General features: G+C 48.1%; 1 protein-coding gene across 2 annotated transcripts in view; it reads left to right on the top strand.

Annotated features, from left to right (window-relative positions):
- The window catches only part of OTULIN (OTU deubiquitinase with linear linkage specificity), a 364512-nt gene that overhangs the window by 204507 nt on the left and 134010 nt on the right, over positions 1–25995 (top strand). Inside the window, exon 1 of one of the 2 annotated variants that reach the window (XM_078687594.1) lies at positions 3279–3424. The exons of the other annotated variant lie outside the window; for it this stretch is intronic. Within the exon in view, the coding sequence (XP_078543720.1) occupies positions 3348–3424 (77 nt within the window). The 5' untranslated portion in view covers positions 3279–3347. Of the gene's footprint in view, positions 1–3278; positions 3425–25995 lie in introns of those variants that run through there. 2 annotated transcript variants of the gene reach the window in all.

Here is a 25995-nt window from a genome sequence, read left to right as displayed (position 1 = left end):
CTGAAATACAATGTCACGCATTTTGCCACCTGCTGCCAGGCGAGCCACCAGCGGCGCCTGTCACTGTGCCCGTGGCTCTCTGCTGCTCAGAGAGAGGTGCGCCTGCTTCCCTCGTGTCCCACTGTTAACTAGACTGGTGCAGCTTTCAGCTCTGAGAGCGATACAAATGTATCGAAAAGAGTGCGTCACGGTCACGTCCGCCCGGAACAGGAAGTTAGTAAAGCCGCGGGTAAATCTCAGAGTGCAGGCTGCCTGCTGCTCACAGCCTCTCTCATGCCATGATGGCAGGAGGCCGCCAGCCTCCAGCCGCGGCCGCAGGGGGTCCGGCCGCAGCATGAATCGATTGCAGCGCGGGTGAGATCGGCTGCCCCGGCGGGTGAGTAAGGTCTGCTGCCCACAGGGCGAGAGAGCGAGAGAGCCAGGTCTGCACTGCAGCGCTAGATGGGTTATGCAGCCGCAGGTCGGTGATAGCGGTTAGCCGCATTTCTATAGAAGTCGTTAGGCAAGGTGCGGCCCGTATGAAGAATCGCGCCACAAAGTTCCTAAGCAGTGCCTCGTTTGAGTAATGAGTGAATGTTAATTCCCGCTTCCCTTGCTTTGTAATGCTTGAACTTCAAAAGCCGATATTGTCAAACTATGTAATTCGTTTAACGTCTCAGTACAGAAATGTTATGCTCTGCCCACTGCACTGTTTATCAGGACCCCCGCATCGCCCCTTACTTCGTGGTGTATGTTCCCTTGAAATGTATGTATGCCGTGAAAAGAAATGGACGTATAACGAGTTTTGCTCCGAGTCATGGCCTGCACTGGTATTTTTTAACTGTTGACAATAAATATTTCGTTGGTGCGTGCTTCATTGGCACTCCAAGGGGAGAGTGAGCAGAAGACGGTCCCTTGCTTTAATTTGCATAATCTGTCACTGTTCACTAAAATAGTTAAAAGAATGTTGTTGTTTTTTACTTTTAATTATTGGCGTGATAATCAATATTATTTTGGTGTCATTGACATGGAGTGCCCTAGCGGTGCAAACGCCATCGCTTAGCTACAACTCATCATAGTATTGTATAGCCAGGCCTGAATTGCAGCTGTTGATCTTCCTGTGTCTTCGACATTGCACAAATATTCACGTTCCATTGCTTGTGCTGGATACTCGTTTCCATGTGTGTCACCCTCTTCCCAGTGATACAGCATTCCTCCTGTCATGCCAGCTTCTTTGCAATTGTATGACTTTCTTCCTTCCTCATTCTTTTCATAACATTCTTGATCCCTGCGTCCGTCCGGTAGTTCTCAGATACAGTGAGGTAATAGCCTGGTGCCGCCCTGAGTTCCAGCTGCGAGGGTTTCCTTTAAAGTGGGTAAGTGGGTAAAGAGTTGATTTGGGTTTTGTAGAGCGCAGCTTCTGCCCATGGGTTTCTTGGCGCTGCCATCTGCTTGAAGGTAAGAGAGGTGCCTAAAGTCTGGCAATAGTCTGACCTACAAGGGTAGAGTAAACAGACAGGTTTTAAAGAGTTTTCTGAAAATAAGAAAGTTAGGCTGATTTCTCAGATACCATGGCATTTGATTCCAGAGACGGGAAGTAGCATGGTGAAACTTGTGCCACCCCAGGAGGCTTTGTGAATTAACAGAACGGACACGTTCCTAGATTGGCTGATCGAAGCGATTTATTAGAGTGTACCGGAATATTTTATTTTTTAGAAACGCGGGGCCAGAGTTATTAAGCGTTTTGTGTGCCATGCAGAGCGCTTTGAAAGCTACTCTTTTTCTTTTTTTTATGGGGAGCCAGTGTAGTTCTTCTATGGCTTTAGAGATTGGTTCATATGTCTTAATATTTTTAACAGCTCTGACTGCGGTATTTTGCAGTCTCTGAAGTTTTTAAGATGCCCTGCTGAGCACCAACATAAAGGGAATTATAATAGTTCAACTTTGATAATGCATGATAAGTGACCACTGTTTTCTGCATGTCAAAAGGGAACAAGCATTGGCATAGCCAATAGGTCTCGCATTTGGGACCTTATAAGTGTTTAGCCATGCACCAGTTGGTGTTGTTTCACCAAGGATATTCTGCTGCATAACTAAATACTTTTAGGGTCCAAAAAACGAGACCTATTGGCTATGCCAATGCTTGTTTTCTTGTACCATAGCCATGATTTTCTTCTGAGCTGCCACCGGTCTGCCCTGTTACAGCTGAGAACTGACTGTACATCACATAGCAGTCTGTCTTCCCACTGACTGTAAGCTGTGTTAGTAGTTGCTCGCACCTGGGTCAGGTGATTGTGAGAACCACTGGTGCTTGCCAACATAACTTCTCAGTGCACCAAGCATCACGGAGTCAGAAGAGCCTGTGGTGTATCTCTGTGTGACAAACTGTGAGTGGGGTGATGGTGCCACCAGCAGGGTTTGGCAGGTAGTGGGTGGCATGCAGGACCAGGGAACACTGCTCAGTAATACAACTTGTGGATTATGTGACTCGTCCTTGTTGCTAAAATGGGTTTAATTTCTGAAATGTATATATTTCTCTTGTCTTCATTGCTAGATTTTGCTCGCGAGAAAATGTCACTCTTAGTCGTTGAAATGTCACTCATAATTACACTGAAATTAAGAAAATGTCACACATAGCAATCTGAAACCTTGGCAGCTATGCAAGCTATGGGCAATTCTTCATAGAGACCGCTATGAAATAGACATTTCCAGCTTCTAGTGTGTAGGTTTGTTGTTATCTACACATACTGCTTGCAAGTACCCGTTTCCTTCTCTGTAACGAACATTTGGTTTTATGTGACAACTATAATTACCAGTCAAACATGGCCGCCAAGCTTGCATATCGCGAGGGCCAGTGTGTCCTCTTTTTCTGTTGCCTTTCATCACGTTCTGACAGACACAGAAACGGAGCTGGAATGTAACTGGAGCCTTAGTGAAAACGTACAATGAAGTCCGGTACGTAAATGCCGCTATCTTAAAATTGACTTTTCCCTATCTACCAAGGGTTCAAACACAAGTAGCAGCACAAGACAACGCATTTTCGAGTTTATTCGTCAATTATTGAAATTATTGTGGAATCATGTGAAGGCTCTCTCTATTTACATTTCTTTCTAAAAAATGTTTTTACAAAAATAAATATCTCTTCTACAGAGTCACGCATTAATTGAAACCGTTAGTAATGTTTAAAGTTCCCTTTTCTCATTGTAAAGACTAATAGGCGTGCTAACAGTCGTGCCAATCATCAATATTGTCTTGTTTCAAGATGGAAGCTCGCCCTTGACGAAGCTTCGCATAAACGTGTGCATTGTGCTTTCCATGGGTATCGGTGGCTGCCTTTGAGTAGGTGGCAGGCAGATCTTTGACGGCGGATGTCGCCCAGGGAGCAGAGAAATCGACGGAAGGGGAAGCGGGGAGGGGGCAGAGGAGTGCGAAACAGCAACTCTAGGTAAGCCGTCCAGATGGAGACCTAGCTCTGCCATGCCCTGCAGTCGCAGGCCCATGCCAATGCCACGCCCATCCCTGCCAGTTTCAATGTACTCATCTGAATGTATGTGGCATCCGAAGCCGATACCGTTTGTTCTAAATGTTCCGGGTGTAGTGAGTGGTGTTGCTGGGTGCTATATGTCGCGCTATAATAGTGATTACTTTTACAGTGCGTAGGACCCAGTTTTGTGATTCCGAATGACAGTTGGTGTTTACAACCATTAATTAATAGCCATATCTTTTGAGGTGTGTGCTGTATAAGCCACCACGAATTAATAAAATGAATGAAAGTCAGCCGGTTGCAGTAGCTACTGATTTATTAAGTGAAATACCACCCCAGCATGAGGTGAGGGAGAGAGGACAGGACAGGAGGTGCGTCTGGAGTGGCATGTCATCAGCTGGCGTCTGTCAACATTCCAGAACGCTCAGCTGATGAGGGAGGGAAGGGAGGAGGGATGGGGGTGAGAAGGGACATAACAGTGAAATGCAATCACAGCACATCTTCCTCCTTGAGGAACAAAGGAGAATGGTTAAACAGTTAGTCACAAATATAGTCCTTGAGTCTGCTAGGTGGCACGACACTGCGACCACATTTCATGGTAGTTGGTTCTACTCTCTTACTGACCGGTGCATGCTCACTGCAGTCAGTTGTGGCAGAACGGAGGGTGCCCTCAGGATCAGAACCTACAACATCCCTGTCATGAAAACACCCTCTGTGGCTAGAAGAGGCTGAACCCTGTGTGTCCAATGCCACCTCCGTTTTTTCTTCATCATCATCCTATAAATCCATTCTACCACCTCCTACGTTTCTGCGTTTACCAGTTTCATCTCCACAAGTGCTGCTGTTCTTGCCAGGGGCTAATCTCGAGAAATGCCACACTCTACCATCGCTGAGTAAGGCAGAGTTACAAAACACCTTCTCGACCTTAAGTGGTTGAGAATATCTATTCTGCCCATGGCTATGAGTCTGTTATATTTCACACAAACCATATCACCCGCAGACACTTGCACAGGTTTGCAGCTATGTTTTCTGTCGTAGTGGTTCTTATTATTTATCTGTGTCCTTTGCAAACGTTGTTTGACTGTGTCTGGCGACCAGTCTGCCCTCTTGGCAGCTGTTTTCCAGCCAACTTTGTCCTTGGACATGGGTGTCTTTCCTCTCATTAGTTCAAACGAGCTATGCCCTGTACCATTACATGGAGTTATGCGATATGCCCACAATGTCTTGCCTATTTCATTTCTCCATGCTAGGTTGTTGGTGGTTGCAAGCTGCAAGATTCCCTTGATGACCCGGTTAAACCTTTCCACTGCACCATTTCCAGCAGGATGGTACATGGAGGTGCTCTTATGTGCAATATTATTTCTCTTCAAGTAGCTACCAAACATCTCTGAGGTAAACTGGGGGCCATTGTCACTGACCACACATTTGGGCAGCCCTTCTCTAATGAACACCTCATCAAGGAATTGCAGCACATTCTGTGTATCAGTTATGTCCACAAATCCCACTTCAGGCCGCTTTGAGAAGTGCTCAATAATCTCTATGACATAGACCTGTTCCCCCTGATCAGAAATGGGTCCCATGATGTCAATACCAATCCTTTCCCATGGCATGTTGGGAGAAGGTAAGGGGTGGAGTGGGGGTCTGTAAGTAATCTTAGACATGTCAGAATTGTTGCACTGCACGCAGTCTCTAACTACTCTCTCGGTTGCTAGATCCACACCTGGCCACCAGTAGAGATTCCTGATTCTGCTTTTGGTCTTGCCGATGCCCAGATGTCCCTCATGGCATAATTCTAGTATGTGCGTCTTAGGAGGTCTTGCCTTACCACTTCTTAAGAGTAATCCCTCTTCAATTGATAGTTCATCCTTCACTTCCCCGTAGGGCAAAAATTCTTTCATTACTTTTTTTTTTTACTGGCCATCCATTTGTTACCATGTCACACACAGTACTGAACATCAGGTCTGTGCTAAGCTCAGTCATCCATTTTTCTAGTGAAATGCCATGTAGTTCCTCCTGCACACTGGCAACCCAGAATCTCTCATCCGATTCCCCACTGGTTTCCTGGGATAAAATTGGCATTCTGCTCAGGAAATCCACAACTACATTCTTAACACCAGGTACGTATTGTACCTCGTAATTATAATCAAACCGTCTTACTGATAGTCTTGCTAGTCTCAGAAAAGCTGTATGTAGTCCCATTGTGGGTAAAACCTTAGTGAGGGGTTTGTGGTCACTTCTCAATATTATTTTGCTGCCCCACACGAACTGTCGGAAGTGTTCCAATCCCCATACACATGCCAGGCATCACGTTCAATGACAGAATACCTTTCTTCAGTTGGTGTAAGTGAACGTGAGGCAAATTCTATGGTGCATTCTGTTCCCTTCGAATCTTTTTGAGTTAGTACAGCACATAAACCCTTTCCACTTGCGTCTGTTGTCACTATACTTTTCAGTGATGGATCAAATCCTTGTAAGGGTGGTGCGGCGCATATGTCTTTTTTTAGCATGCAAAATGCCTTCTGGCATACTTCAAACCATACAAATTTGTTTTTGTTTCTCAATAACTGTCTCAGTTCATAAGTTTTTGATGAAAACCTCTCTATGAATTTGGAGTAAAAATCTATGAGGCCTAGGAAGGAGCGAAGTTCACACTTTTTTTTGGGCACAGGTGCGTTGGAAATGGCATCAAGGAGTTCTTTTTTTGGTTTGATTCTCGACTCTGAGATTGAGTGCCCCAAGTAGGTAACTTCAGAGCATGCACATTTGCATTTGCTGTATTCGGCTGAGAGGCATTTGTTCTCAAGGATTTCGAACACTTGCATCAATTTTCTGTCGTGTTCATATTTACTTTTGCCCATGACAAGTATGTCATCTTGAAATATCAAAATGCCATCCACCCATTTCAATGTCTCCTGCATCAGCCTTTGGAACGTGGCATCAACCAATGCTAGCCCGAATGGGACCCGCTTAAAACGGAAACATCCGAAAGGAGAGAGACAAAATTGGTCAGGCTTCTGCTTTCAGGGTGCAAAAGGATCTGGCGGTACGCTGCCTACAGGTCTATTGTTGAGAAAAAATTGATATCCTTAGTAGAAGCCAGCATCTCATTGATACGTGGGAGTGGATATTGGTCTACAAGGATGCTCTCATTGAGATCGCAGAGGTCAATGCATAATCTCAACCGTCCATCGGGGTGTTTTACTACCACCATGGAGGCCACCCATTCAGCTGATTCAACTTTTTCTATTATGTCATCTTGCAGTAATTTCTCCAAATGTTCTTTTACTCCTTCTCGGATGGAGAATGGAATGTTTCTAACTTTATGTATCACAGGGATGGCACCATTTTTTAAGACAAATCTTATGTTCAAAACCTTAAAAATGACCAATGGATTCAGTGAACACCTTGGGGTATCTGCGTTTAACCTCCTTGCCAATTCCTTCTTCACACTCAACAACGAGAACTGGCTCTTCGTTGTTTGGGTTTAGAATAATGCCCAGCTTCCCTTGGTCCAGCCACCCCAGTACTGATGGACCAGACTTGGATATGTAAAGTTTGCATAAGTCTTCTCTCCCTTTGAATGTGAATTTTAATCTCCTAAAGCCATCCAATGAATGTCTTCATTGAGATGTCTGGGGGCTCCACTTGTTCACCCAGTTTGGGGAGAAACTTCTCTTTCCACACTCTGGAATTTACGATGGTATATGTTGAGCCTGAGTCCGCTAAAATAGACACATTTACGCCACCAATACACATATCACACATTGTATTTTTCTTGACTGACCCCTCATCATTCCCTTCTACATCTAAAACACAGACATGATCAATGTTTAGTACAAACATGTTCGTTTTGTCTTCATCGGAAAACTTTGAACTCGTTTTGTTCTCATTTTCAACATATTTCACCTTTTTGGGTGATCTTTTGTGGCATACCTTTTGAAAATGGCCCATGACACCACAAAAGGAGCATTTATAGCAGGGCAATTTCGGTCATTGGCTAAATGATTCGAACTGCCGCATCTGTAACATTTTCTATTGGTGTTGCTCACATTTTCAAATTTAGTGTCATATTTGGGTTTGTTTTTGTAAGAGGATTTGGCTTCCTTGGGTTTTCTCACTCCCACTCTGGCAACAATGTTCTCCTCTTTCTTTTCTTTACTTTCAGCTATCACGGCTTTAGCGCATCTGCCAGTCAGTTCTGCCCTTCTTACGATATCAATTACATTTTGTAGTGGATACTCTCCCTTGGCCCACAAGTTGTCTTGAATGTCAGCATTTGAGCCCTGCATTACGATTTGGTCCCGGATGAATTCATTGTGCAAGTCCCCAAATCGGCACGTAATGGCTATGTTTTTTTAATGCTGCGACGTAGTCATCTACAGACTCATTCTGGCCTTGCTTCCTATGGAAGAACCTGTACCTGTCTACACCTACACAGACTGTGGGTTTGTAATAGGTATTTAGATCATCAATGGCGTTTATGTAAATATCCCCCTCATCTGCAGTCCTTACCTTCTTATTGATTCTCTTAAAAACTTTAATACCACCAGCACCTAAACAGTGCATTAACAGTTTGTATTTCCTTTCTACCTTTAAGTCTTCCTCCTCCTCTATTGTCTCAATAAAATTAATGAAATGTTCTCTCCACTCCTCCCATTTGACTGGAGGGTCACCTCCCCCAGCTAAGAATGATGCTGGTGGTGCCAAATTCAACAGGTTCCTGTGGCCATATTCACTGCAAATTGTTTGAATATGTCTGATGAGATTAATGCAATCGAGGTGATGTGGGATTTTAGAGGAAAAGTACCTTATATCAGTTAGCTGTGCCAATCAGCGCAGATTGCCACTAACAAGGCTTCTCCTTGAAGTTTCTTAGCTGCGCTCTCAAGCGCACGTAAGCTGTGGCACATTGGAGGGCAGATCAATATCGTCGGCTGCCGAAGATTATGCAGGAACTCTTCTTGCATCTAGGACACTAAGTGCGTGTCCCGTGACAGCGCTGTGGAAGAGTGGTGCGTGTTTCACGTCGATGCATTGTGCTTAATGCACCGAAGATGGCCGCCGACGTTGATGATGCGCTGCGTCAGGATAAGCTGATGTTTGATGGATGATGCCGTTGGCAGCTGACGGTTGTTTGGAGACGTTTGATGCTGGCGGTTGCTGTTTAGTCAGCGGTGCGCTCTGTTATTATTTCCAAGTGCGAAGCCGTTGAAGGGTGACGGTTGCCCAGTGGCAGTTCTTAATCAGCAGTTACAATTTCAGTCAAAGTGCACTTTAAAAAAAAAAAAAATGTTCTCATTAATGTCGAATCAGTCTCTTGCACTACGCCAATCATGCATGACTTTTTTTTTGGGTGCGCAATCAATCAGTACATAAGCGCAGAGTCAAATCTTGTTTTGATGATGGAGCGGAGTTGAATTCCTCGTTCAGCGCTCCTGACGGCTGTTTCTCCTGCGTAATATTCTTTCATGTCACAATACACTCCTCTCAAAATTTTCCTTGTTCCTGGCCTCGTTATCTTAGTTTGAATGTCCCTCGGAGGTTGTTCCATTCAGTGCTTGACAGTCCTTGGGTCTTCAGTTTAACTGAGGGTTGTACGTGGGTTCTGCTGTGTTGGCCCTCGTCGCCAACTTGTAATTAATGAAAGACCGCAGGTTGCAGTATCTACTGATTTATTTGGTGAAATACCAACACAGCATGAGGTGAGGAGGAAAGGACAGGAGGTGCGTCTGGAGTGGCAGGTCATCAGCTGGCATCTGTCAACATTCCAGAACGGCCAGCTGATGACGGAGGTAAGGGAGGTGGGACAGGGGATGAGAAGGGACATAACAGTGAAATGCAATCACAACAATTAATAGCCATATCTTTTGAGGTGTGCTGTAAGCCACTAGACTGATCGTTATTTGTTGAATGTCAAATTAAATTTAGATTGACTGTTGGAGGTATTTGATGTGTTACTACCCTAAGATCTAAAAGTGCTTTGTAAAGCGAAGCTGCCTTTTACTTTTTATATTTTCTCCAACTTTTGTTTGCTGCTATTTAGCTACAATTTGGGTGGAGTATTGTCAAGTCCTTATGGGCAACTAGTGAATGACACTGTTGTGACGACGGAGCCCAAACTCCTTATTTATAGTCGCATTTATATAGCTCTTACTAGCCCTGTGTGAAGAATAGTCTCCAGATGGTAAGATGTGGGTAATAACTTCTTTAATAGCAGAAAGGTAACAGCGACACAGGAGACAGATTCCTCCACTTCCAACCAGAACCCACCGTCTCCCACAAATTTTACCTGGCTCCACATTCTGCAAACCTCACGCAACCCACATGCGACATATACCACAAGCCAATACCATACACCTTCCCCCTTCAAAAACAAAACACACAACCCCCAAATGATAGACTGAAAAACAACAGGAACATAAACCCCACAAGAATACACAAGACAAAAGACATGTCTACAACAACAAGATCACAAATAAGATCAAAAATAAACCAGAATCCTCCTCAACCAGACCTCTTATCCCAACTTGTAATCAGCAAAACAAGCAGGAATCCTCCTCAACCTGCTACCAGGACTCAAAATTCCAGCATCAAGATTGGATTCGTGACTGGCAGCCTCTACCAATCCATCATTCCTACCGCTCAACTCTACACCACTTCTACGCAACTCTACACCACAATCCTTCCCCAACATGTAACCACTACACCCTTCCTCACTTGGTACCATACCACACGGAACACTATTCCGACCATTACAAAGACTCAACTGATGAAAATTCCATCTCCTACCATCTTCCAATTCAACTGCACTACCCAAAACCTTCCGCACTTCCAAAGGCCCTGACCAAACAGCTTCACCTTTCAAGACACCTCTTGGGTTCCTCACACAAACCATCTGACCTCCATGAACAATAGGCCAACGGTGATTGCCACCACAAGAACAAACAGTGCGCTCCTGGAACTCCTTAACCTTAGATTTAATTTCTTTATCAAGCACACTTCCCTTGGACCTCATTCTATTATTCTTCTTCCTCAACCACCAAGGAACCAAAACAGTTAAGTTTCCTCCCCCTGAACACCTCAAAAGGTGTTTTACCAGTCACCGAATGAGGAGTAACACAATATACCATACGTCTCTCTTGCAAAGCCTTCCTCCAAGGTAACCCTGCACTTAGGGCCAACTGAATTGCTTCTTTGACCACCCTATTAAAGCGTTCCACCTGTCCATTCCCCTTGGGATGATATAATGATGACCTTATATGTTTGATATCCATCTCCATTAAAAATTCTCCATCTTGTCCGATTCTAATTGGGAACCATTATCCGAAACCAAGATCTCAGGTACACCTTCCCTTAAAAACACATCTTCCAAAAATTGTCGCATCTTGTCCGATACCAATTGGGAACCATTATCTGAAACCAAGATCTCAGGTAATCCTTCCCTTGAAAACACATCTTCCAAAAATTCAATGACCACATCTGTAGTCCCATTACTGACCATCCTTACCTCCGGCCACTTGGAGTAATAATCAGTTAGTACAATAGCACAACAATCCTTCGCTGACATTGCTGAAAATGGACCCATAAAATCAATAGCAATTTTTTGCCATGGTCCCTCAGGCAACTCTACCATAGTCAAAGGTATACACAAGGGTTTAGCAACCTTAACACTAGCACAGCAAATCTTGCAATCCCTGACCCAACGATCCACCATAGAATCAACACCAGGCCGCAAAAAACATTCTTTAATTCTTCTTTTGGTACTTGACATACCACCATGACCCTTGTGACTCCTCTCAATGATACCATTGCGCATGCCCAATGGAGGCACAATCTTTTCCCCTCTCAAAATGATACCATTTGACAAACGCAACTCTTTCTTAATTTTCCAAAATACAGGACACTCTCCTCTTAAAGCAGATTCCCTCGGCCAACCATCCATAATATACTTCTCAACCTCTCCTCTTAAAACAACATCCTTGTCCATCTCATGCAACCAAGATTCTTCAGACAGTGTATTACACACTACCGCTCCCTTATGTTCAATAGGCAAAATATCCTTGAAGGTAAAAGCAACTTCAGACTCATTTACAGCCACCCCATCAGTAGGAATTAAGCTTGGCAACCGTGAAAGTCCATCAGCAACCAGGTTTTCCTTCCCAGGAATGTATTCAATTTCATAACTAAACATTTGCAATTTAGAAGCCAGACGGGCCAACCTAGGAGTCAAATTCCTCCCTCCTTCAGGTCTCAAAATGTTCACTAATGGCTTATGATCCGTACAAATCTTGAACTTCCTCCCCCACACATACATATACGAAATCTTTCAGCAGCCAGCAATTCTTTGTCAATCATGGAATAAACCTTTCAGATGGTGTTAACGTGCGAGAAGCATATGCCACCACCGATTTCTCATTCTTAGTATGATGTGAAAACACAGCATCAATTCCATAACCGGAAACATCCACGGATACCATCTAGAAAGGGTTACGTGGAGGTAGAGGATATATTGAGAGGTATAGGGTGCTCTAGCATTATGTGTACCTCCTGCCAGTTTGTGTATCCATCGTCTGGTTATGGAGTGACAGGAGCTGGGGATGAGCATTCATTCTAGATAGTCACAAGGGGGGTAGAGGTGTTTCCTGCCTTTCCTGGGTGACTCATCGCTAGGCTGACTAGGCCTGGTCTGCATTTAGAGTGGTGTGAGGAGTTTTTTAGCACCTGAATAGTCTATATCTCCTTTGTACAATGCTTTCTCCACTCCCTGTGGTCAAGCTAGACCAGGGAAGATCTAACTGGTTTGTACTGAGCTCAGAAACTCTAAAGCAAAGAGAACATTGGGACAAAGGGGTATACGTATGAGACCTTAAACCCCAGGACTTTAGATGACTTATGGAAACAAGAAGACCCTGCAATGAAGAAGAAGCTGTGTGACGAGCACCGCTTTTTCTGCGTGATGGGCGGGTTGTCCTACAATTGTTGCTTTTGTCTGTGGGCAGAGGAAAAGGACTGACTCTATTTGCCCTGCTGTGGTATCCTGCTTGGGAAGTTCTAAAAGGGCTTGTGTGTGCTTTCCTCCTGTTAGAAGTCTCAGGGAATTCAAAGACTTCAAGCAAGAACCTTGCTTAATCCAAAAGCAACCTGCCTGGAAGGAAAGCTATATGAAGAGTGCTGACCATGATGCGTATGGGATGGACTGGCCTGCAGTTGCTGCTCCTCTCTGGAGCAGAAGTACCAGTCTGTTCTTCATCTTAAAAAAAGAGCAGCGTGTGTGGGGTGCTTTGGCAGAAAAGTGTTGGTGGAGCACTTTCCCCCTTCGGAAAGAAGTTGCCTGGGTCAGCGCGAAGTGATCGCTCCATTCTCGCTGTTTGTGCCTAAAAGTGTGTGATGAGCGCTTTGTGAGACAGCATTTCCCCCCGACTGCAGTGTCCCCTGCACAACTCGTGAGAGCTGAGCCTTGGTTTCGAGTGCGTGTTGCGTGCCTTCCTCCTTGGGAAATCACTCCGTAAATGGGGCCCGCAAACATCTGACTGGTGGGAAAGCCACCGGCTCTACACACAAAGAAGCCTGTGACTCAGCTAGGCTGCGGGGGCGCTCTCAATGTGTCACAATCCTGGGGAGGAGCACCTGAAGATCAACGCCTCTGGCCGGGGCACCGCAGGGAGCTGTGAGCGGCATGGGCACCCCTCCTGTTTGCCTTGTCAACCACAATGCTCTGGGTGCACATGCCATTTAAGTTAATGGTGTAACCCTATATCCCTCAGGACCTGGGTATTGACAATATAGCAAATAATTCGTCCTGTCGGGTGATGCAATTGCTGTGATCAGTTACTATTACTGCAAAAGGAAATCAATATCTTAATTGGTGATACAATTAATGTAAACATTTCCAAATAGCAAGGAATAAAACTTTTTTATGAAGAGATCACACCAAAGCAGAGAATTTTCAAAGGCAAAGTCTTAATTACTTTTCAATTTGAACAAATAGAGGCTGTCACAGATGCAACTAAATTGTTCATATAAGAGTTGTGAAAATTAGTGAAATATGGTGATCAGTGAAATGGTGGAACACTATATACAAGACATACAAGAGTGACATGAATAGATTAAACTCAAAACAATTCTTCTACATATGTACTGTCTGATGCTTTTAACATGAATCCTAGACACATTAATGACTCTGTATTGGGGTCATGGAAGCTGTGTAGACAGGTAAACTATTAACGTCGACGTTTAGACCCTGTTAGTAGTGCAATTGTGATGCATCAAGGGTGGGTCTTCCTCAGGACTGTGAAGGGCACAATTCGACAGCCAGAGATCCTGCAGCTGTTCAGGGAAACAAAGATTGGAAAAAAACAATAATGTGTAGCAGAACACATCCACCACACGGTTGGGCTCCGAGATCCGATGGTGGATTGGAAAGTAAGGGATTGAGTCAATCAATTTTAAGGTAAACAAATCCACCATCCGGTTGGAGTTTCATCCATCAATGCGCAAAGGAAAGTAGACCACCACCAGCAGGTTGGTGTCTTAGAGGAGAGCTGCAGCTCACACAGTTTTAAGTAGGTCGAAGTTCAATACGGGATAATTAAATTGTCCCACCCAGAAGGGTCAGAGGCCTCAAAATGATTCCAGCGTCAGCCGTGCGTCAAGCGATCTCTCGGTTGGATGGTGGATGTTTTTACCGCAAAATTGATTGACTCAATCCCTTATTTTCCGATCCGCCATCGGATCTCGGAGCCCAAGCGGATGGTGGATGTGGATGTGTTCTGCTACCCTGGGCCCAAGTACTGTTGGTGATTCACATGCTTTGTCATAACCTGCTTTGTGTTGTTGCACTCATGTGAGTATTCCTGTTTGCAGTTCCTTATTGTGTTTCTTTTTCCTTGCCACGTAAACAAGTACTATTTTAGGGAGTACATAATATCCACAGTAATGGGTTTTGTGTTCATGACGTGTGCAACCTATAAGTATGTACTTTATTTCACTAACTGTGATGTTATAACAATTGCCTAGTTGGCAAAGTGATTATTGGTCCTTTTAATTGTGGTCTATATGTTTTATATACAATATATGAGAAACTCATATATTACTGTGTGGAGTCTCTTTTGTGGTGTATTTAGTGGGTCAATGGTGTGTGTGTGTTGCATAAACACTTTACACATTGCCTCTGGAATAGGACTGACTGCTCTGCCAAGCTACCAAGCGTGTGAGCAGGAGTTGTCTTGGGTGTGTAACTCCTTTACCCTGACTAGAGTGGTGGGTCCGTGAGATCGGGTGTAAAATGTAAAGTGCTTGTCTAAACGTAAAGGCCCGTCCAGCCTTTCTTGCTTGAAAGACAGGGACTGTTACAACATTCTGCTCAGAACAGTGTTTCTAACACCGGGAAACATCCACTGCAGGCTCAAAGTCAGAACGAGAGCCCTGTTTGCATCGTCGGTTAAGGAATAGTGAGCACGTTCCCCAGGGCAGGGCTGAACTTATGGATGTGACTCTCCCAAGATAGCCACCACTGGGGCTTCAAGGAAATATAGTCCCTGTGGCTATTCTGCCCTGAAACCAGGAGAAATGAAGATCAGCAGTTTATTACAAGGATGGGCCAGCACAGTAGTCGTAATTCATACAAAACTAGTACCTCGAAGGGACATTCATGTGCAGAGCGACCACCAGCGTGCCACAATAGCAGCCTCTTGGACTACCCCACAAGGCAGGCTTGTATTGGCATGAGACCGGGTGCATGGGACAGTTATTTGTGCTTTGAACTGCCACTTGCTCCTGCTATGGGGCTGGATGGGGCTGGCCCTAGACCATGGACCGCCACAAGCCTGACAAATTTACAATTCCTTAGAGGTAAAATGTGATATTTCTACCGGTTCCCAAGCAAGAGTCATCACTTAATTAATGTATTAAGGTAACCCAGTGTTAAACTGTGGGAGAGGTAGGCCTTGCAGCAGTGAAAAACACATTTAACTGTTTCATTATCGGGACATCTCTCCATTATTCAGTTAAATTGTCATTCATGTTTACTTCCTGTCAGCTAACCGCTAGGAAGAATGTTTTCGAAACCATCAGAGCTGTTATCTGCCCACGGTGACCTGGAGGCAGTTTGTGCTATTCGTGCTAGAGTTCAAGCCATGCCACCAATCGACCTGCATCAGTCCCTATCACTGCCATTTTATTTATCTTGCCCTTTTAAACTGCCTGTAAAAATTCAACTCCTCTGCTTGTGTCATGGGGTTACACCCGCACACCCGGAAAGCGTAAAAGTACAGCAACTTGAAGGAACTCTGAATTCTCTGTGTAGATAAAAACGGTGGTTCATCAGTGGAGTCTCATCTGCTTATTATCCGTATACACACCGCATTTATTGCACCTAGACGCAACTCGTGTGTACCAATCTTGAGATGGCTGAACATTAGAACTTGCAAAGTTGCGGTGGAGGAATGCTTAAGAGGGGAGTCGCGCCAACTGTCAACATGATTTTAAATAAATGCATGAAGGCGACTGCAATAATGTTGAATGCAGTGACAAAACAGCACGAGGATTTTCAACAGCACTTTTTTACTGCAGTTTGTGGCTGGCTTTATGCACCTGAACTTTAAGGGATCAACTGAATCACGATTGTTTATTGTTTTATTGCACTTGCACGTTTACTGATAACATGCTTTAACACCTTTGCGTCAGCTTATCACAACAAGGTTGACTAGTGGATTATACAGCCGCCGAAGACCAGCTTGTTTGTGACATGCACTCTCTAAATCAGCGTCAAAATATTACTTCGGACAGTATTGTGACTCCCTGTGACTCTGCTTAGGCTAGGAGATCAACTTTACTATACAAGCCTTGTATTAGTAGTGGCTGATCACCATTTGATGAACTTGAGGGGAACGGCTTCTTCTTGTACTCTAACAACCTTCTGATGTGTACCTTTTTATCCAGCCGCAATCTATTTGATTACCAAAAGACTGTGAAATTATTTTTAGGTCGAGCTGGCGTTGGAGCGCGAAGCGCTCCCGCCAGCGAGACTATAGTCACCTTCCTCCCTGTCAAGGGAGTAACAGCTGTGAACGAGCCCGATACAGACCTGGGCACGAGCCGACCCAGGTCTGTGAACGTGCTTCAAGGTTGAGCAGCTTGTGCACGTTTGTTGGACGTCAGGCGCTGCAAGCCCGCCAGACCAATTATCCCAGCATGAAACTCTACTTCCTGAGGCCCACAAGACCAATTATCCCAGCAGGAGTCTCCACTTCCTCAGGCGCCGCAACAATTATCACAGCATGAGACCCACTTATCACAGCATGTCAACAGGCGCCCCAGGCTGCTGGAGCACTCAACTATAATTAATGTGCAGTTGAGTGCTCCAGCAGCGTGGGGCGGCTCTCTGCATGCTGTGATAATTATCACTTTGGGGCCTCATGCTGTGATAATTAGGGCGGCATGCTCTATTTGCAGCACTGAACATTTTCAAAGAAGGCCAAGCAGTGACATTCATTGGAGACACTCACCCTCACCCCCTCACCCCCTCACCCCTCACACACCTCCTCACCCTCACACACCTCCTCACCCTCACCTTCACACCCCCTCACACACACCCTCACATACCCTTACCAGCACAGCAAAACACAACACAACACAGCACAGCAAAACACAGCACAGCACAGCAAAACACAACACAGCACAGCACAGCAAAACACAGCACAGCACAGCAAAACACAGCACAGCAAAACACAGCACAGCAAAACACAGCACAGCACAGCAAAACACACCACAACACAGCACAGCACAACACAGCACAGCACAGCAAAACACAGCACAACACAGCACAGCAAAACACAGCACAGCACAGGACAGCACAGCACAGCAAAACACAGCAAAGCACAGCAAAACACAGCAAAACACAGCACAGCACAACACAGCACAGCAAAACACAGCACAGCACAGCAAAACACAGCACAACACAACACAGCAAAACACAACACAACATAGCACAGGACAGCACAGCACAGCACAGCACAGCAAAACACAACACAGCACAGCAAAACACAGCACAGCACAGCACAGCAAAACACAGCACAGCAAAACACAGCACAGCACAACACAGCACAGCAAAACACAACACAGCACAGCAAAGCACAGGACAGCACAGCACAGCAAAACACAGCAAAACACAGCAAAACACAGCAAAGCACAGCACAGCAAAACACAGCACAGCACAGCAAAACACAGCACAGCAAAACACAGCACAGCACAACACAGCACAGCACAGCAAAACACAGCACAGCACAACACAGCAAAACACAGCACAGCAAAGCACAGCACAGCAAAACACAGCACAGCATAGCAAAACACAGCACAGCAAAACACAGCACAGCACAGCAAAGCACAGCACAGCAAAACACAGCACAGCAAAACACAGCACAGCACAGCAAAACACAGCAAAGCACAGCAAAACACAGCACAGCACAGCAAAACACAGCACAGCAAACCACAGCACAGCACAGCAAACCACAGCACAGCACAGCAAAACACAGCACAGCACAGCAAAACACAGCACAGCAAAACACAGCACAGCACAGCAAAACACAGCACAGCACAGCAAAACACAGCACAGCAAAACACAGCACAGCAAAACAGCACAGCAAAACACAGCACAGCAAAACACAGCACAGCACAGCAAAACACAGCACAGCACAGCAAAACACAGCACAGCAAAACACAGCACAGCAAAGCACAGCACAACCAAGCACAGCACAACCAAGCACAGCACAACCAAGCACAGCACAACCAAGCACAGCACAACCAAGCACAGCACAACCAAGCACAGCACAACCAAGCACAGCACAACCAAGCACAGCACAACCAAGCACAGCACAACCAAGCACAGCACAACCAAGCACAGCATAACCAAGCACAGCATAACCAAGCACAGCATAACCAAGCATAGCGTAATAAAGCACAACAAAACATAGCATAACAAAAAATAGCATAACAAAACACAACAAAACATAGCATAGCATAACAAAACATAGCATAGCATAACAAAACACAGCATAGCATAACAAAACACAGCATAACATAGCATAGCATAACAAAACACAGCATAGCATAACAAAACACAGCATAGCATAACAAAACGCAACATAGCATAGCATAACAAAACACAACATAGCATAGCATAACAAAACACAACATAGCATAGGATAGCAAAACTAAACAGAGCATAGCATAACAAAACAAAGCATAGGATAGCAAAACAAAACATAGCAAAACAAAACATAGCCTAACAAAACATGGCATAACAAAACATGGCATAACAAAACATGGCATAACAAAACATGGCATAACAAAACATGGCATAACAAAACATGGCATAACAAAACATAGCATAGCAAAACATAGCATAGCATAGCAAAACATAGCATATCAAACACAACAAAACATAGCATAACAAAACAGCATAGCATAACAAAACATAGCATAACAAAACATAGCATAGCAAAACAAAGCATAGCATAGCAAAACACAACACAACACAACACAACATAGCATAGCATAACAAAGCATAGCATAACAAACACAACAAAGCATTGCATAGCATAACAAAACAAAGCATAGGATAGCAAAAAAACATAGCATAGCATAACAAAACAAAGCATAGAATAGCAAAACAATACATTGCATAGCATAACAAAACATAGCATAACATAACAAAACATATCATAGCCTAGCAAAACATAACATACCAAACACAACAAAACATAGCATAACATAACATAGAAAAACAAAGCATAACACACACAACCACACACACACAACCACACACACACAACCACGCACACATAACCACAACCACACACACAACCACAACCACACACACAACTATCTATCGATCTATCGCCCTCACTCTATCTGTCTATCGATCTATCGCCCTCACTCTGTCTATCTATCGCCCTCACTCTATCTATCGGCCTCAGTCTATCTATCTAATCACCCTCACTCTATCTGTCTATCTATCGCCCTCACTCTATCTATCTATGGGCCTCACTCTATTTAATCGCCCTCACTCTATCTATCTATCGCCTTCACTCTATCTTATCGCCCTCACTCTATCTATCTATCGCCTTCACTCTATCTTATCGCCCTCACTCTATCTATCTATCGCCTTCACTCTATCTTATCGCCCTCACTCTATCTATCTATCGCCTTCACTCTATCTTATCGCCCTCACTCTATCGCCCTCACTCTATCTATCGCCCTCACTCTATCTATCGCCCTCACTCTATCTATCGCCCTCACTCTATCGCCCTCACTCTATCTATCGCCCTCACTCTATCTATCTATCTATCGCCCTCACTCTATCTATCTAATCGCCCTCACTCTATCTATCTATCTATCTATCTATCTATCTATCTATCTATCTATCTATCTATCTATCTATCTATCGCCCTCACGCTATCTATCTATCGCCCTCACTCTATCTATCTGTCTAGCTATCTATCGCCCTCACTCCTATCTATCTATCTATCTATCTATCTCACTCACTCAATCTCTCTATCGCCCTCTATCTATCGCCCTCCCTCTATCTATCTATCGCCCTCACTCTATCTATCTATCCCACTCACTCTATCTATCGCATCACCACAGCATCACTCAGCACCACCACAGCATCACTAAGGGGCACCACAGCATCACTAAGGGGCACAACAACATCACTATGCGCTACCACAGGATCATTGAATGCCACAGCATCACTAGTCGCCACCACAACATCTCTCAGCCCCACCACAGCATCAATCTGTGCAACCATTTACCAACAACTGGGTCAAATATGATCTCTCAATGTTTCAAGCTTTATTACAAATGTCACAAAAAGAGGTTAGTATTTCACTTCTGTTCTTGGATTTTCGTCACAATAAAATACACTGAACATATTCTTCACAAAAGTTATTTACAAAAGTTTAAGCTATTGCCATTATAAATTACAATAACTTTTATTTAAGTATTAATTATTTAAAAAATTCAAAGCCATTGTCAAAGCCATTGTTATTTGTAATATACATCTGTTAGACGGGGACCTGAAGGGTCGGCCGAGCACAGTGATCGCACAGACAGGTAACTTCCCCCCCCCACAGATGGACACCACACAAAGATCAGGGTAACACCTTTTATAGGCACTTCTGGTAGTAGAGTGGTATGATACAAGGCGTTCAGGACACGATGATCCTCTCAATTCTAGTCTCTAGTAAGGGAAGGGGGTAGCGGGACAGTCTTGGTACCCACGGGTACGGAGGTGTAACGGTGATAGCTCACAATCCTCGAGCTCGGTGTTCGGATGGGTCAGACCGCGGCCGCGCCGGCAGGGCCCGAAGAGGTCGTAGGTGGCAACGGGCCGCGGCAGCGCCAGCAGGTCCCAACGAGGATGAAGGTTACGACGGGCCGCGGCAGCGCCAGCAGGTCCCACGAGAATGGAAGTTTCTACGGGCCGCGGCAGCGCCAGCAGGTCCCACGAGGATGAAGGTTGCAGAGGGCCGCGGCAGCGCCAGCAGGTCCCACGAGGATGAAGGTTGCAGAGGGCCGCGGCAGCGCCAGCAGGTCCCACGAGGATGAAGGTTGCAGAGGGCCGCGGCAGCGCCAGCAGGTCCCACGGGGATGAAGGTTGCAGAGGGCCGCGGCAGCGCCAGCAGGTCCCACGAAGATGAAGGTTGCAGAGGGCCGCGGCAGCGCCAGCAGGCAGGGCAATAGTTCACAAGGCAGGGCTGTGGCAGCGCCAGCAGTCCGTCAAGGATGAGTTCTTCTCGGTGTCTCTCGACTCCAGGATACAACTGCCTTCCTGTCCTGGGGCTGCCTCAGTTATAGGTCTGGTGCCCTTTGATGTCCGGACCCTCGCTCTTGGAGGTCGGGAGGTCTGGGATGGAGGACTCCAGACACCCAGCAGGGGGGCGGAGCCAGCGCCCAAGGAGGCTGGGGGTGCTCGGCACCTGGCGGGGGAGAGCCATCGACACTTCGTACTCCCATTGACCTGCCAAGTGGGCCGTTCACCTCCTGGGTGGAGGGTGGTGCCGGGATGTCGGGGCCTGGCCAGGCCCAGGGTTGGGGTCGGGCTGAGGCCGCGCGGCCGCGTGGTGCCGTGTCCAAGATGGCGGCTGGGCTGGGCAATGGTGCTGACGGTGGCCCGGGCCCTGTCCTGCGGGGAGGGAGCGAGCCCTTCATGTGGCCTGTCCAACATGCGTCCCCCCCCAGCTGAAGACGGGGAGAGTCACCCATCTTCTTGGGGACTTTCCTCGTCGAGGCGGAAAAAGCGGGACAGGCCATCCGCGTTGGCGTGGTCTTGGCCAGGGCGATGTTCCACAGTGAAGTCCATCCCCTGCAGGGAGATAGACCATCGCAATAGTTTGGGGTTCTCCCCCCGCATCTGCATGAGCCATTGCAGGGGCCGATGGTCCGTCTGTACCCGGAAATGGGTTCCGAAGAGGTATGGCCGGAGCTTCTTGAGGGCCCATACCACCGCGAAGGCCTCTCGCTCAATGGTGCTCCAGCGCTGTTCTCGGGGCAGTAGGCGTCTGCTGATGAAGGCCACTGGTTGGTCCACTCCTTCGGGGTTCAGTTGGGAGAGGACGGCCCCAATACCATGGTCGGAGGCATCGGTCTGCACGATGAACTCGCGGCTGTAGTCGGGGGCCTGGAGCACAGGAGCGGTGCACATGGCGGCCTTCAGCGTCTCGAAGGCTGCTTGACAGTCGGGAGTCCAGTTGACTCTTTTTGGGTGGTTCTTAGACGTGAGCTCCGTGAGGGGCCCCACAATGCTGCCATAGTCCCTTACAAACCGCCGGTAGTATCCGGTGAGCCCCAGGAAGGCTCGGACCTCGGTTTGTGTCTCGGGGGGTTGCCAGGACTGAATGGCAGCTACCTTGAGTTGGAGGGGGGCCACCAGACCGCTCCCCACTTGGTGTCCGAGGTAGGTCACGGACCCCTGGCCGATTTGGCACTTGCTGGCCTTTATGGTGAGGCCGGCCTGTTGGAGGGCCTGCAGGACCTCTCTGAGGTGGTGGAGGTGATCCGCCCAGTGGCGGCTGTATACCGCGATGTCGTCCAGGTAGGCGGCGCTGAATTCTTCGAGGCCCGCCAATACCTGGTTCACCAGTCTTTGAAAAGTGGCTGGAGCGTTTTTCATGCCGAAGGGCATCACTCTGAAATGGTAGTGCCCATCCGGGGTGGAGAAAGCGGAACGTTCTTGGGCTCTGGGGGTGAGGCCGATCTGCCAGTAGCCCGCTGTCAGGTCGAAGATGCTTAGGTAGCGGGCTGCCCCCATGCGGTCGACTAGTTCATCTGCTCGGGGGATAGGGTGAGCGTCCGTACGGGTGACCGCGTTCAGCCCCCGATAGTCAATGCAGAACCGGAGTTCAGGGGTGGTGCCCGGGGCCGCGGCCTTGGGGACCAGGACGACCGGGCTGGCCCAGGGACTGTCCGAAGGTTCGATGACTCCGAGGGCGAGCATCTTGGAGACTTCTTCTTGGATGCATGTACGTACCCGATCCGGTACTCGGTACGCCCGGTGTCGAACAGGAGGACTGTCCCCCGTGTCCACGTCGTGCAGGCACCAGGAGGTGACTCCGGGTGCGAGAGAGAACAGGTTTGCGAACGGCAGCAGGAGGGCCCGGCAATCTTGACGCTGCTCTGGGGTCAGGGCCTCAGAGAGTCGGACCCCGTCCACCGAACCATCTCTTTCCCGGGTCCTCAGTAGGTCAGGGAGGGGCTCGGAGTCTCCTTCCGCGCCACTGTCGGTAGCCATCAGCAGGCTGAGCTCTGAGCGCACGAAGTGGGGTTTGAGTCGGTTGGCGTGGAGGACCCGGAGGGGGTTCCGGGGGGACTCCAGGTCGATGAGATAGGTGACGGGGCTCCTGCGCTCGATCACCTTGAAGGGCCCCGTCCATTTGTCCTGCAAGGCACATGGTTCGATGGGGGACATCACCCATACCTGCTGACCCGGTTCAAACTCGATGGAGGAGGCATGTTGGTCGTACCACTTCTTCATGTCTTCTTGACTGGCCTCCAGATTGGCTTTAGCGATCTCCCTGAATTTCCGGGTCTGATTACGGAGGGTCAGGAGGTATTTGTAGACGTCCGGAGGGGTCTTTAGGGGGGCCATTTCCCATTCCTCCTTCACTAGGCTGAGAGGCCCGCGAACGGGGTGTCCGTACAGGAGTTCGAAGGGGCTGAAGCCGAGGGACTTCTGGGGGACTTCTCGGTAGGCGAAGAGGAGGCACGGTAGTAGCACGTCCCACTGGCGGCGTAGGGGTTCTTCCAGCCCCATGATCATCCCCTTGAGGGTGCGGTTGAACCGCTCGACCAGCCCGTTCCCCTGGGGGTGATAGGGGGTGGTGAATCGGTAAGTGACTCCGCACTGCTGCCAGAGGGATTTCATATACTTTGAAATAAAGTTCGTACCCCTGTCGCTGACGACTTCCCGGGGGAAGCCCACTCGAGAGAAGATCCCCATCAAGGCTCGACCCACTACTGGGGCTGTTATCGTACGAAGGGGGACCGCCTCAGGATAGCGGGTAGCGTGATCCACCAGGACCAGGATGAAGCGATGTCCCTGTGCTGTTCGGGGGTCCAGAGGCCCCACAATGTCTATTCCCACCCTTTCGAACGGGGTGGTCACCACGGGGAATGGTTGTAGGGGTGCCTTGAGTTTGCGGCCGCTCTTCCCACTGGCCTGGCAGGTCGGGCAGGACCGGCAATGGTGGGATACGTCATTTCTCATTTTGGGCCAAAAAAAGTGAGTCACCAGGCGGTGGTAGGTCTTGTCTTGGCCCAGGTGCCCGGCCAGGGGGACATCATGGGCTAGGTTCAACAGGAAGTCTCTGAAGTGGAGGGGCACCACTAGCACTCGCCCGGCCCCCAGTTCTGCGATTTTCTGTTCGCTGTACAAGAGATCATTGTCCCAATAAACCCAGTGGGCCCCGGTGGTGTCTCCTTGGCTCTGGGCGAGCGCTTGCTGTCGCAATCCCTCGAGGGAGGGGCAGGTCTTTTGCTCCTGCCGGAATTGTTCCTGGGTGGGCCCCCCTTCTTGACGCCACTGAGCCAGGTCGGGAAGCTCGGGGGGCTGTGTGGACCCCTCTGGGGTGGGGTCCGGGTGGTCGGTCTGGAGGAAGTCTTCTTCTGGAGTGATCGAGGGCGGAGGTGCTGCCCATTCTGGTTCTTCTGGTCTAGGGATGGTGCGGGTGGCCATGGACCGGGTGGTTACGCACGCCCAGTCCGGGAGACCCAACATCCCCAGATGCTCTCTTCTTTCCACAGCGGCCCACGGGGAGCTCTCGAGATCGTTCCCCAGGAGGCAGTCTACGGGGGCATCGTCACGGACAGTTACTTTCAGCATGCCGGACACTCCTCCCCATTCGAAGGGGACGCAGGCCATCCGACACAGGCTCTCTGAGTTATCTGCCGATCGGACGGGGCAAAGTACGTTTGGTAGGATTTGTTCCGGGGTTACCAGGTGACAGCGGACGGCCGTCACACTGGCCCCGGTGTCACGCAGGGCCTCGGCCTTGCGCCCATTGATGCTCACCCATTGGCTGTACTTCCGAGTGTTGGCGGGCAGGGGAGTCCGCGGGACCATGTCTCTTCCTCCTAGGCATGCCAGGGTCATGGCGGCGGGTTCCCACTCGAACTGCTCCGACTCATAGGTCTCCGTGTCTTCGGAGACTTGTTCTTCTCCCAGGGCGGCGGCCGCAATTTGGCGGGGCCCGGGGGCCTGGTTCTTCGGGCAGGTCGGGTCACTGGCATAGTGGCCGACTCGCTGGCATCGATGACACGTCACGTTAGCTCGGAACCCCGGGCGCATCGGGGGGTTTCCCCGGCCTGCTGGGGCCGGGGTGGCGTTAGTGGGTGCGGTCGGGGCGGCGTCTCTGCCCCGGCCCGGGCCTCCTCCTCCTCCTCGGGGACGATGGTGACCTTGGTTGGTTCTGTTCTGCTCATTCGGCCCACTTCGGGCCACTCGGGTGCTCTCCCACCGGTCAGCCTCGGTGGCGAGCTGCCGGGGTTCAGTCAATTTACTGTCGAGGAGGTGCTGCCTGAGCTCGACAAAGCAGTTGTTGGAGAGGTGCTCCCACACAATGAGATTGAAGAGTTGTTCGTAAGTGGTTACGTTGTTACCCTTGATCCACCCCTCGAAGGCTCGGCTGAAATAGTTCACGTATTCCAACCACGTCGTACCTGGGATCCGGGTGCAGTTGCGGAACCTCTGGCGGTACATTTCGGGTGTAAGTCCATATCGACTGAGGAGGGCGGCCTTCATGTGGTCATAGGACGTCATTTGATGGTCCGGAAGTTGCAGCAGGGCATCACGACCCTCGTTGACGAATCTCCCCCATAGACCGGCTCCCCAGTCACTTCGAGCGACTCGGTGGGCGGTCATGGCAATCTCATAGGCCTTGAACCACTGCTGTATGTCGTCGTGCCGGTGATATTCTCGGACCACATCCTTGGGGATGTGGACCTTCTGCTCGGTAGGACCCGGGGAGTGCGGTTGC

Source organism: Lissotriton helveticus, chromosome 4_1 (genome assembly GCF_964261635.1).
Source record: "Lissotriton helveticus chromosome 4_1, aLisHel1.1, whole genome shotgun sequence".
Classification (NCBI taxonomy): domain Eukaryota; kingdom Metazoa; phylum Chordata; class Amphibia; order Caudata; family Salamandridae; genus Lissotriton; species Lissotriton helveticus.
The sequence above is the reverse complement of the archived record's forward strand: the minus strand, read 5'-3'. Positions and strand labels throughout refer to the sequence as shown.